General features: G+C 43.6%; 1 protein-coding gene across 1 annotated transcript in view; it reads left to right on the top strand.

Annotated features, from left to right (window-relative positions):
• nectin3a (nectin cell adhesion molecule 3a) overlaps nucleotides 1-16,659 on the top strand; it is a 35,657-nt gene that overhangs the window by 9,998 nt on the left and 9,000 nt on the right. Inside the window, exons 2-4 of the mRNA XM_077566701.1 lie at nucleotides 9,249-9,596; nucleotides 13,244-13,543; nucleotides 15,016-15,133. Coding sequence (XP_077422827.1) covers nucleotides 9,249-9,596; nucleotides 13,244-13,543; nucleotides 15,016-15,133 — 766 coding nt within the window. The remainder of the gene's footprint in view (nucleotides 1-9,248; nucleotides 9,597-13,243; nucleotides 13,544-15,015; nucleotides 15,134-16,659) is intronic.

The raw sequence follows: 16,659 nt of genomic DNA, 5'->3' as shown, positions 1-16,659 counted from the left end.
TGGGTTTGCCAGCGTCAATTGCGAGTGTCATTCATCTTTTTGCCCAACAGGCTGACAGGCAGTCGAGCGCTGACAAAAACAAAACAAGTCAACGCCCTCTGACCATGCGGGATAATGTTGGTCCCGTGCCACATTCAACCAACAACCAATGTACGCTTTTGGCTGGGCGGCTTCACTTCCTCCCCGTGAGACATTGATTGCTCGTTTCCGCATTTCACATGACCTGGAATATATATATATATTTTTTGGGTTGCGGGGGCGAACAACAGTAAGTGAAATGCTGTGTATTAACCTTAATAAAACCTGCAACCCTATCAACATTCAAAGTGAGAGCAAAGTAAAAAAAACAACGTGTTTTTGGTGAGCATATCTAAAATAGGACAAACGTGGGACGCATTTGAAAGCAAAACATGAATTGCATGCAGTTTGTCTTGTGTTGTCTGTATGTGAGGACATTTTGCTTTACAAATGAAGCTTAATTGACCAGACAATATTAAAAGTAAACTTTTAAATCCATTCTTAAAGCAGACGTTTTACAATTTCAATTACACACCACATTCCACAAAATCGGCACATTCGTCAAAAAAGATTATTAATACAAATTTTGAGTTGATGCATCTTTTTTTTTTTAAATTTAAAAACTAATTAAGTAAATTTTGTTTCATCCAAAAAGAACTTCCATATTTAGTGTTTGTCTTACAACAATTTCTTGTTTTGTGCCAAAAAATAAATGATTGTCCTAATCGTGATTTCAGTTAGAACCAAAATAATCGTGCTTAACTTTCGCTCCTGCCTTCTGTTTTACTGGGTTTGGACTGATTTTGCAAGACCCCCAGAATATTGTGCTCTATTGCCTTAAAAACATGGAATCTACCAAAAGAAAGATAAGAGTCTCTTCTTTCTTAAAAAAAAAAGTATATTTCTATCTGTTTCCATTTTTGCAGCAATTAGCATGAAAATGTAGCTAAGTTTCATCATTATTCACAAATCTGTTTGTAACTGTGGGGAAATCAGCTTGTTTTCAACATGGCCCTGGTTGATCTCTTATGGAAGTGGGCATGGAAAGTGAGACTTGCAACATTTTCAATGTCAGTCCCATTGAAATGGAAGGAGATAAAGTAAATATTTAATGTTAAATTGTGCCAATACTGTAAGTAATGTGAAATCAGATGACAAATACCCTAAAAGACGTGAAGGCTTCCAGCATTCCCACGATTATTTGACACAACGACATTGCCCCCACGTGCAGTGGGCTTTTTGGACACGGTGGAATATTTCTAGTCATTCTCTTCATTTCTATTTTACAATAACATTCGTAAGTGACATTGAACTTTTACACGTGGACTTTGCCCGAGGTTGAAAGGGCCGAAGATTTGCCTGTCATTGTTTTTGCAGGTGCTCGCTATGTTGAAGACCTGCGAAGAATGTTCCCATGACGGCAGTTGTATGTCAGGGCACTCGCGGCTGAGTCAACGGCCTCAAAGTTGTTCAACAGGGATGGAGAAGAGGCAAACTCAAGGAGACAATCAAACCCCCCCTCAAGGGAGCTTCAAATTCCTCTGGCTTGGCAAAGTGCGCTCAATAGGCCACATGGAGCCCTTTGTGCGCCTTTTGTCACTTTATTGTCACTTTATTGTCATCGTGTAAAGAAGTGGCAAGCACAAACACGCCATGCCTATCGGGCAGACCTGCTTTGCCGCACCGTTCGCAAAAGAGCGAGTGGCAAATTGCCGTCTGTCCAGCGTGTCTTTATCATCAAGAAGATTTGTGCAGGGTGACACCAACATGAGTGTAATCTACCCGCTTCCTTCCTGGCTTTGTGCCCTGGCGAGGGCGGACAAATAGAGGGTGACGGGCCTTGAAAAAAGCGAGGCAGGCGGGGGGGGGGGGGCTCTTTCGCATGTCGCCGTCCGCTTCAAATGGCCCCCTTCTCTTTACAAAGTGGACCCCCGCCGGCCTGCCACGCCACTGATTAAAGATGTCCACGTAACACAGGGGTGTCAAACTCATTAGTTGAGGGGCCGCATGGAGGAAAATTTATTACCAAGTGGGCCGGATCGGTAAAATGATGGTATGTAACTTCAAATTGCGGTCAATTCTATGCAGATTTTCACTATTTGTGGGCCAGCCCTAAATTATGGAGCTCAACTGTAATCATATTGTTATAAAAAATAACACAAATGCAAATGGAATGCGTGTGAAAGCTACCTTTTGTTCCCAGAATGCATTGCGTGGCGTTGTTGATGAAGTTATAAGGACGTCTTTGCGGGCCTGATCCGGCCTGCCGACCGCATGTTTGACACCCCCTGCTTTAACATGGATATTGTCCAAGCGCTAGTAGGCTACGAGTCAACTTCTCTGCCGAGAAAACAAACATTCCTCGTGTCCCGCCTTATTGTTTGTCGTGGAGGTTTGTGTTATTTTTAGGGCCGACTGAAACACACCACACAATGCGTCACACAAAGAGGTGGCGAGGATTTCAAGTTTTCAACGTGCAAGAGGGAGGGGGAAAAAAAAGATCCTTTTACGTAAAGATATCGGAGAATGCGGCATTTAGTCCCTTTTTTGCACAGCGGGCCAAATCCGTACGTTTGACGCAAGAATGTTTTTCCTGCGCTTTCACGTTCTGAGCCTGACTGATGCAACGTTAACGTTTTGCATTCAGGTGATGATGGCCTTACTTTCTAGACCTGGATTTGCCACACCTGCTGACAGCTTCACTTCTCAAATCTCATCTTTTTGGGGGTGATGTGAGAATGCTTGATTGTCTATATTTGCCCTTTGAGTGACCGGCGACCAGTCCAGGGTCTGCTGCGCCTCTCGTCCCAAAGCCAAACAAAATGACTGGAAATGATCCAGTCGAACGTGTTAAGAGTGCTGGTCAACGGAAGTCAAAGGTCACTTAAGCGCGCATGGTTGAAATGTCCTGTGTGAGTGCGCCTCATTAGAAGCATTTTAACGCTTGGATGTTTTTTCCCTCCGTGTGTGTGTGTGTGTCCTTGATCACAATCACAGAAGCCCGCGAATCATTTTAATGGAGCGTAATGGAGCTTTAATAGTTCCCTTTCATGATTAGACTGCGCGCACGCCCCTTCAACAGTAACACCGAGTCTCATTCTGCCTTAGCGCTGACGCCCCCTTGAAAATGAGAGCAGGCAGGAAAAGAGAGGCGGGCTGCGGCCAGGTTTGGGTTGGGTCGGGTTGGGCTGAGCTGGGGCTTTCTTGGGCTAGCAGCAACAGCAGCAAACCTCCCTGGAGGAGCGCTGATGACTTTGGACACAAGCCACTGTTGGACGCTGCTCGGAAAGTAAGAGCAGCGTTTGCACGCTTTTGTTTGTTTACCAGCCGAGCATGACATTTTGTGAAGGCTCGATTTTGCGGCTGTTTTTGTTTTTTCTTTCAAAACAGCAAATGACAACATCATCATCATTAGTGGTAGTAATGGATCGGGTTGACACCTTACCAAGATGGGGCACTTAACAGTCAAGGCCCAAATGATTCCGGCAAACTTTGAATATGTGGACATTTTGGCAAGACAAAACACACAGCAAAACGGGTTGAGAAATGGTTCGAGGACAAAAATATTAACATATTGCGGTGGCCCAGACAGTCCCGACTTGAATTCAGTTGAAAATCTGTGGAGGGAACTCACGATCATCAGAGTGATGAGAAGAAGAGCTCATCGCTCAAGATGAATGTCATGCAAAAAGCTGATCAGCAACTAAAGGATGCCTTTTATTTGCTGTAACAGCCAATGAAGGCTTTTCTATTGAGTTTTGAGGAGAAACGTAAGAATAATTGCCACTTTTTTGTGGGTGAGTGATTGTGCCAGAGTTACGGTAATCCAAAGTGTACCTACGGAAATGTGCCGCCGCCGACACGCTTGGTCATAAAGCGTTCCACAGTAGCACAGAGTACATTTTCAAACTACAGAATTTAGGAAATCAAATTAGCTTTTGGCATTCTTCCTAAAAAAACGAGACAAATTGTGGCCTGGGAGAGATTGTTATTTTCCCCCAAAAAGAGAACAATTCTGGGCCGGGTGGCAACTCTAGTAATGGACCAAATGGAAATGGCTCAAGTTTACATGATCGGTCGTGTTCATGTTTCTTCGAGTCCTAAAACGACTTTACATCCTGCGCAGATCCCACATTCTTGATCGGTGAGGTTTTTAAATCAATCCCTCATGAGCGTCTATACGCGATATTTGATTGCAGCAACAGGGACAGCGCTGTCTTTCGTCCTACGCACGCTGGCCGACCTAACGGCGCGGCTCTCCGTCCAGATGACAAGGCTCCTCCGGGGAGGTGCTCGCCGGCCGCCGGTGGGCGTTGAAGTTGGCTGATGGAGCGCCGGCGGACACGGAATGTTTGAGCCGCTTTTGCTGGCCGCCAGGAGGAAGGTTTTGATTTACCCTTCGCAGCAGCTTGTCACGATTAGTGATGTCATGAGGGAAAGAAGCAAATATTGAAGCGTTCCTTCAAAGCGAGCGCAGCCTGCCCTTGAGTTCATCGTTTGAACTCATCGTTTCTACAAAATGTATTCAACTGGAAATGATTTTTGAAAAATCTCATAGTCTCTTTTAGTTAACGAAAACTCACGAGAAAACAAAAATTCCAAAAACTATTTTGTTAACGAAATTGAATAAAAATGCTTTTCACAAAACGAAAACTAACTGAAACTACATTTTATGTTTACAAAACTAACTATAATTATAGCAAAAATATCCTTCGTTTTAGTCTTTGGTCATTAATTTAGTGTATGAGCCTGGGGGGTGATTTTAAATGTGATTTATTTCACCGGAATAAGGACGTTTGACTTTTTTTTTTTTTTTAAAGAAAATAATAAAATAAACTAATACTGTCTGAAATAAACTAAAACTAAGCATTTTTTTAAAAATAACTAAAACTAAAAAAAACGAACAGAACCACCCTGAAAACAAATTAAAACTAACTAAATTTAAAAAACTAAAAATGAAATAAAAACTCATTGAAATGAAAATTCCAAAACTATAATAACCCTGGAAACAACCAAATAAATAATATAGAGCAAACTTGCCACGACAGTCGGGGGTTCCTTTTCAACAAACACTCCACTTCCTAATTATGCTCAGAATCTTTTGTTTACAGCTATTATCGTTTTTAAACTATATTGATAATAACGTTTTAAAAATATTTTAAACATAAATTTGGGATTGTTTTAAAAAAATAAACATTTTAGCCAACAATAATATGGTATTCAAAAAAGGTGTACACTTCTTTTCCAAAAGTTCAAATTTAATATTCATATTTCAAAAATAAGTGCAATTTGCCAGAACCTGGCAACATACGGACAAAAATCAAACGAACGCAGCAGGTCCTCCTCTTCCTCCCCACAGAACCTGCGGTGAGGATCATTTTCTATTTTCCATTCATACAAATGATGACTTAACACTTTGCATACTTAATAGTGAGCTGCCTGGTAAAAAAAAAAAAAGCACTCCACATTGCGTAGATGAGATTTCTCTCGCTGTATTTTGGCAAGCATTTGCCGCTGCTGCTCGGTACCCGCCATGCCGACTTTCCCCCCACAATTGCACTTCCTGGCTGTCGGTGTCCCACGTTGAGGCCATCTGTCTCTCCTCCCCCCGAATGGTCAGGGTGGAGTCGCCCCGTGTGCACCCCCGCCCTGTGTTTATGTGCACGCTCCCCGACGCTCACGCTAAAGCAAACGGCACATGGCGCGCACGCCGGCTCTCGTTTCCCGCTGTCGGAAAGCCCACGCCCACGCCAAGCGGTACAGAAGCGGTCGGGCTCAAAGTCTGACGCGCGCGTGCGCGGACGTCCATCAGCGTTGTTACGTTATCGTGTCGTCTCGTGTAACAATCAAATGTGTGCCGTCGGTCACAACCAGCGTATTGACTTTTTGCTGATGTCATGAAACAGCAAACAGAAGCGGGTCAGCGTCATGCCTGCCATTTGTCAACAATAACATGGAATTGTTTTTTTGGTTCCATTTTGCCGTGTTTTGTTTTACAGTCCAGACCGCTGACTTTTTGTGAACAAAGGAGTCCGATTCCGGCCTTCTTGGACTCGAGTGTTTGGGCGAATCCGTTTGCGCCGTTTGACATGTGAACATGTAGATGGCTACATTAGCTTCTCACGCTAGCGGATAGCAAACAAGTCGTATGGTCGAACTTTTGAACACTTTTACATGTGCAACATTTATTACTGGATTCTGGTTGTATTTATTGCTTACTGGTACTAGGTTTGTACTTTTTGTGGGCTAACAACTGATTCGTTTTTTCTGTGACTGCTGTTGTGCGTTTGAGATGATTTCTTACCTGAAATTTTCAGGTAGGTGGCGGATCCATCCGGGTGTTCCAATTTTGCTTCTTTTAAGCCATGTTTTTCTCCGTTACAGCTTTTATTTTATTTTACTATGTACCTCTGACACATTTGATTTTTATTTATATTTTTTTGCAAGAGGCTTGTGAGTGACTGCGTTTGAGCCCGGCTTCTGTTAGTTTCTCAGGAGTAGTCACTAGTAAGTTGCCATGTGCTTTCAAGAGATGTACACGCATGTTTTGTCTCTGTTACACAACTAGCAATTAATGTGGTTTTGAATTTCTTCTGCAATCGACCAGCTTTTTGTAGATGAAACGCATGTTTGAGTTCTTTTGTGACGGTTTTCAAGCATTCAACCTCATATTCGTGTTGAGAATTGAAAATGTAGCTTCTTGTTCTTGTCCCCTGCAAGTTAGCCAATATGTTAGCACATTTATGCTGTCATGGCTAACAGTTAGCTGTGATTGTCGCTTGTGAATAAAAGAGTATTAAAGAGTTCCTCGGCCTGTTGAGGAATATTTTCACTGTTGCCGCTTTTTTTCGATGTTCAATGCAGTATTTTGGTGAGAATGTTCTACTCTTGGCCAACTTTGCTGGCAAGAACTTAGGAGTTGGTTGTATTTGAATCCATCTATTCTACAGTGTATGTGAGGTTTGAGAGGTGTGATGATGTAGACTTCTACGCCAGACTGAGTGTAAAAATAGCAAAAGCAACCTTCTCAGGAATTCCCTCTTTCAAATAAATAGCCGTGGGTTGTTTTAAAAAAAAATGGGAGTTATTAGGTCAAAAATCCCCCACTTGCACGGGTGCCAGAATCACACACAAAATGTTTTGACAACGCTGGGTGAGTTACAGGGGGGGGGGGGGTGGCTAATCAGGAAAGCCCGACCGAGTATTCTAGCACAGTTGGCAAGTTTACAACACAATTCAACATACACCGAGTCGCCATTTAAACAAAAATGTCTGACTCTCACACACTTGGGCCTTATTTTGGTCGAGCGAAAGCGTGTGTGTGTGCGCGCGTGCGTGTGTGCGCGCGCGTGTGCGCGTAATCTGGGAAATTACAGAGCTACGGAGCACAGGGTAGCCTCAGCCTCGCTCGATAGAATTGCTGCGGCGAACCGCTCGCGTCGGTGCCAAGGACCCAAAATACCAGCCGGTGGGCCACTTTTATACGTTTTGCTCAGCGCACACATCCGAGAGGCGCACACAGCAGATTGATGGTTCCCAAAAATAACAAATTCTGCGTTGTAAACATGTCAACAAGAACTAAAATGGAGCTGGAAAAACGAGTGTTTTGTTCAATGTTTGACTTGACAAGCCTGAAATGCTTGAGAGTAATTTCATCTGTTTGTAGTGTTTCAGTCAGTTGAATTGAATTTATTTGTCACCTTTTGGGAAGTACAAGTTGAACTCATTGCTATTAATGACCTTTAAGGGGATACAAGAGGATATTTTCATTTGTTGACACTGAATACATGGCATGAGTACAAATGGGTCGGCTTTGGGTTTCGGGGTTGTTGTGGTCAACTGAATTTTGCTGCTAAAATTAGAATGGCAGGTGTCAAAGCTACACGTGAACTTAAAAAAACAAAACACTTCACGCGTAAGCAAGACCCATCTACTGTATGTTTATATTTTATTTTGCTGCATTTTGTCAGTATAAACCTTGAATATTCTTTTTGTTGAAAAACAGATGTCGCATCTGCGGATATAAAACTCCACATGTATTTACCTTCAACACTTCAGCCAATTGATGTGACAACCTCAGTAGATCGAGTGGTAATTATTCGTCGTCCATTCCGTTACAAAGCCGTCAAAAATGTTCAACATCCTCATTGTCTACAAACAGATATATTTTTTCCTTTTTTCGGAGAAAAAAAAATCCAAACATTTCTTACCAGTACGTCAGTGTCGTCTCGTTACACTGATTTGATTTTCTCCCACGACGTCAATTGCGTCATTTATGTCATAACTCCTGCAACTTTGTGTCAGACATTAAATGCTTGAATAGAATTCCAGGACGTGCTTCGAGGCCCTCGTCACCCTCTCGTGTGCATTCGGATGCAACAGATCAAGAACTGGTCAAAACAAAATGACTTAACCGCTCTCCCGGGTTTAATGGGTTAAGTGCTAGATCCGCTTTTATTTTGCATGTCCTTCTACCAACTGCACTTTGATTTTGCCCTTTTTTTTTGGTTACCAATCCGGTTTCCATCCAATTGTTCCAAATTTTTTAAGCAAATTTACTGAGTGCGCAAAACGGACATGCGACTTCTGCCCGTTTGCGTCTCTTCTTCTTTTCCAAATATTGCGATGGGACTCTGCCGCTGTAGGTGGCGCTATACACCATCGAGAGGTCATTTGAAAGAAGAAGAAAAAGACCCGGTAGCGACTGCGCCGTGCCATGACGTCGTATTCGCTTCTTTAATGAATTCCAAAAAGATTTCTGTTTGGTCGCCCCCCCAAACATACCTTACTTTATCGTCCAATATTGCTTTGGGACGTAATATCCGTTCTAGACGTGACGTGTATCCGGTCTTGTCAGCGATTATTGGCAAAACCTGTTTCCATAGCCAAATTGCTCATGTTTCTTTTTTCCAATACGCTTCAAACTCCACCCCTCTAAGCGTATAAACTTTTTTGCAAATTTTGGGCCCTTTTTTGAATTTTGTTTTTGTAGTTCTTGAAAATTTGAATCCAAATGGGTGGACAGAAACCCAACTAGTGTTGATTTGCATTTGAATGTCGGACTGTCTGTAATGTTTGGGCCAGGAAGAAGTGAAGACGACTCCGTTTGCTGGGCTTCCTCTCTGGTCGACAAAAGAAGCCAGAAAGGCAACTCTTGATGTTCCAAGTGTTTTATAAGAGCAATAAATGGAAATCTTGTCCCAAGATTGAGGGTTTATTTCTTCATCCAGGGGTGAGCAGCAACCTGGTGGTGGTCCCCGAGAAAGTGGACGCCGTGCTGGGCAAGAAGGTCACGCTGAGCTGCCGCATCAAGATGGTGTCCAACCTCAACCTCATCCAGAGCTCCTGGGAGCGCCAACTCCCTTCAGGCAAGGAGATCCTGGCCGTGTACCACGTGGATCACGGGCAATCCATCCCACCGGAGTTGGCCCATCGCGTCGCCTTCGTTTCCACCACCAACCAAGACGTCAGCATCTCGTTGGAGGGCGTGGAGCTTGCGGATATGGGCTTATACACCTGCAGGGTGTCCACTTTCCCGCTGGGAAACGGGCAGGCGTCCGTCAACGTCAATGTTTTAGGTAAGCCGGATGATTTCTTTGTGCATGCATGAGCAGCGAGTGCGTCGTCCCCAGTTTGGTCGCCCTCAAACCTTCCGAAGTTCCAAACCGCCATTTCAGGCGAGACAACATGAAATTCTCTTGGTGTAGTATTTAGGGTTTCTTTTGGAAAGAATGACTTCTATGTAGGCTAGTTTTAGTTTACGTTGCTCCTATAATCCCGCGCCCGTATCAAGACCTTTTTTTTTTCCCCACTTGCAATTTAAAGCAAAGAAATTTGGCTGAGCAACATTAAACAAACTTAAATCCAAACATCAATGTACACGTTTGAGTGGAGAAAAAAAAGACGCTTATTTGTTAAAACATTGCTTTACAACATCTATTTGCCCAAAATGAAACCTAGTCAAAATACCTAAAAAGGTCCAGATATGGTGACTTAGTTTTGCTGCCTTAATTGAACAATTTGGGGCAATATGGTTTTGACGCACTCGACCACTTTAACACAATGTCACCCTGTGGCTTTCCCGGTTATTACGACTAATTGAGGAATGGCGAACACAAACGTTGACTGTTGTCTCGGAAGCAGCTAATTGTTGAGTTGCCTGACGAAAAGTTGCCACTTGTTGGCCTCATTTTTTTTTATTGTCTTCTTTGGCCTTGGCTGGAAAACCTCAACATTTGAATTATTAACAAACAATTGACTAAGAGCGTATCAGATTTCAAAGTGTGTCAGAAGTGCTGCACTGGCTTTGGTTGTGTACAAACAAAGCTCAAGCGCCGAACCCCCTCGCTGACTCCGACGCTCCAATTGGTACGGCAACTGACCGAGCATCCATCACAGATCGACCGTTGAAAGCGCCAGACAATGACACGGACTACTCAACACATGGCTTCAATCAGACCTATTACGCAAGCTTTGTAACACGACGACGACGACGACGACGTGAGTCATGGCTAAAAACCTCCTCGAGATGAGACATCTGATGCCAAGAGATGAGAATGAAGCATGTTGACATGTTGACAAGGCCAGCTGTGTAGAAATGGACGTTTCGCCAATGTGACAAGTGAAGCAACTACAAGAATTGATTGTCCCCCGATGAGATGCAGAGCCCCCACCCTCCCTCACCCCCTCCCTTTTAAATTTGTCTGCTCACTCGTGTGGCCAACAATGCAGCTTTTTTTTTTCTTTTTTTTTTTTGCCTAGTCAGAAAACTGAGAATTCAGCTGCGCAATAGAGATTTGCTGACTCATGGAAAAGCTCATGCAGTGCCACGTTACTGCTCAACTGCTCAACCGGCTTTTATCAAAAGGAAGTCACGTGACGTGCACCCCTTTCACACAAAACATCCCGCAAAATGAATTCATAGCACAAGTAGCAAATTAAATATTCTCAGTTAAAGTTCGGATACCTGAAAATTCTACAAGTGTAATGATTACTTGATATAATCAATGAATAGTTCATATTCTTTTTTTTAAAGCTGCACTTTGTACCAATTTGCCCTCAAATATCTTTACAATGGCCTTTTCATTTGACCATGTATGGCAGATTTTTTTTTTAAATAGTAGATTAACACCTTAGCTGTTCATAATTGGAACTCCTGCAAGCCAATAGTTTTCAGACTAGATTTGGCTTTGGTTTTCCCACCCTCTGTGCGTCATGTGACGTCGTGTGTGCGTGAAGCAGAGAAAATGCACTTTCAGTTCAGTTTGGCAAATCCAGATCCAGAAAGTAAAAACCCTGCCACAGTTTGGCTATAACCATTGACGCTAGCTAACTAGCTAGCTAGCTCCTTAGCAGGTAAATGAGCACCATGGGAGCTAGCCAGGAAGCTAGTTAGCTAGCTAGCACCTGGGGTTAAAGCCAAACTGTGACAGGGTTTTGGCTTTCTGGACCTGGATTTGCCACCTCTCCTTGTGCGCAATATTTAATGAACATCAAGGTCAAATCATGAGAAAAGTAACTCATTTCTTACCTAGCGTTGCATTTCGTTGTTTCCTCCAGCGACGTCATCTGAAGATGCTTTTCTATTGGCTGCTGCTCGATGACGTCGTTTCTGTGTGACGCTTTCCTTATTCCGGTGAAATAAATCGACTTCAAATCACATTTAAAAGCATCCCCGAAGGCTCATGCATTAAATTAATGACCAAAGACTAAAACAAAGGACATTTTTGCTATTATTATAGTTAAAGTTCGTTTTGTAAACATAAAATGTAGTTTCAGTTATTTTATTTCGTTAACGATATTGTTTTTGGAATTTTTATTTCGGTTTTTTCCTTAGTTTTCGCTAACTAAAATAACCTTAGTGGCATCCCTGGAAAACTCGATTCAAGTAGAGTAACTTTGTACTTGATTACTTGCCACTACTGAGGAAAATGGGTACGTGAGACGACAGCTTGTCATGTTTGGCTTGGCCTTTGCACTGGTCTGGCGTGGGCCTCCCTTCCCGACCTTGGTCCAGATGAACACGTCCGTCTCATGGAGTCACCAACACGCAGCTGAGTAGCTCCTGTTTTTAGCTCGAGCCCGCTAGCGAGGAGGGGAGGGGCGGAGAGAGCCCGAAGACTGCAGCACGAGCGTGGCCTCCCCTGGCTCCCGCGCAGGACGGCTATTTTTAGGGAACGGGGTGCCGGGAGTTATTTTTGGAATTTGTAGCGGCAGCTCCCGCTCGACTGGGGACGAGGGGAGCAGATGTCCGAGAGGTGCCGCCCGCCGGCCTTTTCTCTGGGAGGAGGTGCTTAAACCCCCACAACTTCCAAACTATCATGGCCTCAAGTTAGTGGTGCAGCTGCTTGTGCTCTTTAATAGCGACACACGAGACAATGGCCGCGTCCATGCATGAAGACAGTCCGGCTGTTTGTGTCCTGATGTTGCCCCTTCCTCACCCAGCACATCAAATGCAAACACTATCTTAGGTTTTGAAAAGAACCCTTCCGCCTGTTTACAAAGCTAACTACAACCAACTATAATCGTAGCAAAAAAAATATTTTGTTAATTGAATGCACCTTTGGGGATGATTTTAAATGTGATTTTAAGTCTATTTCACCGGAATAAGGACGTTTGAAAGTGTCACACAGAAGTGACGTCATCTAAGCAGCAGCCAATAAAAAAGCACCTTCAAATGGTGTCGCTCCGAAGCGACAACCAAATGCAATGCTAGCTAAGAAAGGAGTTACTTTTCTCATGATTTTACCTTGGTGTTTATTAAATATTGCGCTCCCTGGTTAGCTCCCATAGTGCTCGTTTACCTGCTAGCGAGCTAGCGAGCTAGCATCAATGGCTAAAGCCAAACTGTGGCAGGGGTCTTACTTTCTGGACCTGGATTTGCCACCAAGTAATACACACACAAAAAAAAACTAAAACTAAGCATTTTTTAAATAACTAAAACTAACAGAACCACCTTGAAAATGTATTAAAACTAACTTAAATTTAAAAAAAAAACTCAAAATGAAATAAAAACGAACTCAAATAAAAATTCCCAAACTATAATAACCCTGGTCAAGTATCCCTTTAAAAATAATCTCCATGAATTTCCTGCTTAAACTGTTCCACTTCTTTGCAAGCCTAATGCTCACTATGTAAACGGAAGGAAAGATGACGACGTCCACCAAAGGTGGCTCGCTTCATATGGTCTTGTGATGCTAATTGTGCTGTCGTCCGGTTGGTCCAGTGGAGCCCAAGGTGTACGTGTCGGCCGGGCCCGCCGCCCTGCTGGAAGGCGAAGGCGAGTCTCTGGTGGCCACCTGCATCGCCGAACGCGGCCTCCCCGCCGCCGAGGTCTCGTGGGAGACGGCGCTGAGCGGCCGCGCCGAGACGCAGAGGCGCGACGAGGCCGACGGCACGGCCAGCGTGCACGTGCGCTACATGTGGAAGCCTGAGAGCGCCGCGCAGGGCGAGACGCTCACCTGCGTGGTGCGCCACCCCACCCTGGAGAGCGACTTCCGCATCCCCTACAAGCTCAATATTCACTGTGAGTCGCATTTCTCGTCTCTTTTCAAACTAGCATAGCTTGGTCGCCGCTAACTGGATCACATCTCCATGGTGTATAGCGCCACCTACAGCGGCGGAGTTCCCCTCTCAATAGTCGCAAAAGAACAACAGATGGAAGGTGGCATTAGTCGCATGTCCGTTTTGCGCATTTTCAGTAAATTTGCTTAAAAAATTGGAAACAATTAGATGTTAACCTGACTTGTGATGAATTTTTTATGGCACATTGTTAGGTCATGTGCCACGTTTGGCGCAACTCTCTTACACGTATTTAAGCACCTTCAAAACGTGTTTCAAAAATATTGCTGAATAAATCCTTTACAATAAAGTTGAATTGGTTAGCTCATTGACTGGCAGCCATTTTCACTGAAGCAACCACCTTCGCTCCTGGCTGTTTTACTAGATTTTGACTGATGTTGCAAGGCCCACACAATATTGTGTTCTATTGCTATAAAAACATGGAACCTACCAAAGGAAAGATTAAAGTCTCTTCTTTCATCGGTTTCCTTTTTGCAGCAATTAGCATATAGCTAAGTGTAATCATTATTCACAAATCTATTTAGAATTGTGAGTAAATGATCTTTTTTTCCAACATGGCCCTGGTCGACCTCTTATACTCTGCTGCCACCTGCTGGCCGTTTTTTGTAATAACTAGCATTGCTTTAAGCGGCCTCTTCAGGTCAGAGGCCGCTTCAAAGCCTACTGTGTGCTCTAGCATAAAAATAAAACATAAATATGAATATGTTTTGGGACCATGGAAAGATTTAAAATAGAATGTGTTAATGTGAGTTCATTTGGATTTCATTTCAAGAATATTTTATTTTAGTATTATTACCATAACTGGAGTTCAAGTAATGAATTAGCAACTGAAGCGTTCAAATTGTTGCTCCTGCGTTGGTGCAAGTATAACAGCAGGAGTGTTGATGGCGAATGGTCTGAGGAAGGCGCTGAGCGTCGAAGTGGGGGAAAGCAAGGTTAATACTTTGTGGCCCAACAAATCATCTCCGAGCCACAAGCGAGGGTTTCTTTTAAGTGCAAAAGAAGCACAATTTCCACGGCGAGGCGCGTGACGGGTCAGCGGGCGAGACAGGCAGACATGTCCCCCTTTTTTTTTTTTTCCTTCAGTGATGACTAACTCATTTGTTCTCCGGAGAAATCAAAATGGGCAAAATTGGATCTCCGAGTCTGTTTGCTGTGTTTTATTACAGCCGCACGTGCGGGCTTCAAACCCAGGACGTGTACCCTCGTTTGCTTTTTGGTTTTGAGGAGTTTATTAGTTGTACAGCGTCTTCACCTCCTTTTGTTTTCGCTCCATGTGCTTCTTGAAATACAACATAATGCACTTTGTCTTTTTTTCCCCCTTCTCGAAACGTATGCATCGTCTCAAATGTGCTTCGGTCAGCATAAGCCAGCTTTTGTTGAAGTCAACTTTTGTTACGCTTTGTTTTTCAACAGTTGCACCGATTGTCCACATAAAAGGGCAGGAGAAAAACTGGTATGCCGGACAAGCCGAGGTGACGTTGGTGTGTAATGCCCAGGCCAACCCCCCCGTCCGCGAGTACACGTGGGCCAGGTGGGTGTACCATACATGATGGACCAAAAAACTCTACTGATGGACACACCGCCAACGAATTGCCAAATGACCACGACACGGTGGTGGCAAAACCAGGTCCTGAAAGTGAAAACCCTGCCACAGTTTGGCTTTAGCCAAAAAACAACCAAAAAAAGTTTGACTTTATCCTCTGATGCTAGCAGGTCAACGAGCACCACGGGAGCTAGCAAGGGAGCTAGCTAGCACCTGAAAGTAAAAACTTTGCTACAGTTTGGTTTTAGTCCCTGATGCTAGCTAGATAGCTCCCTAGCAGATAAACGAGCACCATGGGAGCTAGCTAGGAAGCTGGCTAGCTAGGAAGCTGGCTAGCTAGCATCTGAAAGTGAAAACCCTGTCACAATTTGGCTTTAGCCCCTAGCTAGCTAGCTATTATCAAGAGGTAAACGAGCACCAAGGGAACTAGCTAGGGAGTGTTAGATATTGTAGCATTTTTAATACTTCATTTTATTTTATTAACCATTATTAACATTCCAATTCTTTATATTAACCTTGTCGAAATATTTTGTGTCCTGTGCAGAGCAGATGGTGTTGATTTCGGTATAATCTGACCTTAAACTGGGTCATACTATTTAGTCTAAGGGAGCTAGTTAGTTAGCACCTGCGGCTAAAGCCAAACTGTGACAGGGTTTTTATTTTCTGGACCTGGATTTGCCATCTCTGCTACTACAAACTATGATCTCAAAACACTTGATATCATTTCAAACTCATACATTACCCTAAATATTAGTAGCATACTGATGATTTGATTAGAGCAAAAAAAAAAGCACCCAAATTGCGTTTGTACATGCAGCCTAACTTCCACTAACAACCTGGGCTGAACTTTGCCCCTCCTACCAAACAAAGCTTGTCTCTTCAGATGCGATGTATCATCATTTCAGCAAATTCCCTTGACACAAATTTGCGGGCGACCTTCTTCTTTAGACGAGGCTTTGGCGGCAGGAAGTGCTAATAATGGAGTGTTTGTGCAGGTTGGTTCCTGAGGAAAAAAGAAAAAGAAAACGAATAGGTCAGTTTGTGAATAGCCAACGAGAATCTGCGTGCTTTAACTGTAGTTGCTGAGTTATTCGTCTTTGACACAAGATCCAGCAGCCGTCGCCGTCATGAAGACAGCGCTATAAATAAATAAATAAATAAAAATGTCTCTTGCATGTGAATAAGTCAGACCTTGTGGCACTCTGTTGTCGTCTGATGTGAAGACGAGGCTCATGGCGACCTGACAGCACCAGCAAAGTCTCGCCTGGTGAAATCTAATGCCCCCCCCCCCCCCCCCCCAACCAAGACTCGACAGGACAGACAAAAGCTCTCGTCTTCTAAGTGTTTTTCCAGGCTTGTTTTTTTTTTTTTTTTTTTTTATGGAAACGTCTGTATATCATCGTATTAGTCCAAATAAAATGTTTCCCGATCTTCTTACGATGACGTCGCACGTTCTTGCCGGTGGCAGATGCTTCAACGGCTTATAAACAAACTCTTTCGTGTCATTTGACCCA

Source organism: Vanacampus margaritifer, chromosome 5 (assembly GCF_051991255.1).
Source record: "Vanacampus margaritifer isolate UIUO_Vmar chromosome 5, RoL_Vmar_1.0, whole genome shotgun sequence".
Lineage (NCBI taxonomy): Eukaryota > Metazoa > Chordata > Actinopteri > Syngnathiformes > Syngnathidae > Vanacampus > Vanacampus margaritifer.
The sequence above is the reverse complement of the archived record's forward strand: the minus strand, read 5'-3'. Positions and strand labels throughout refer to the sequence as shown.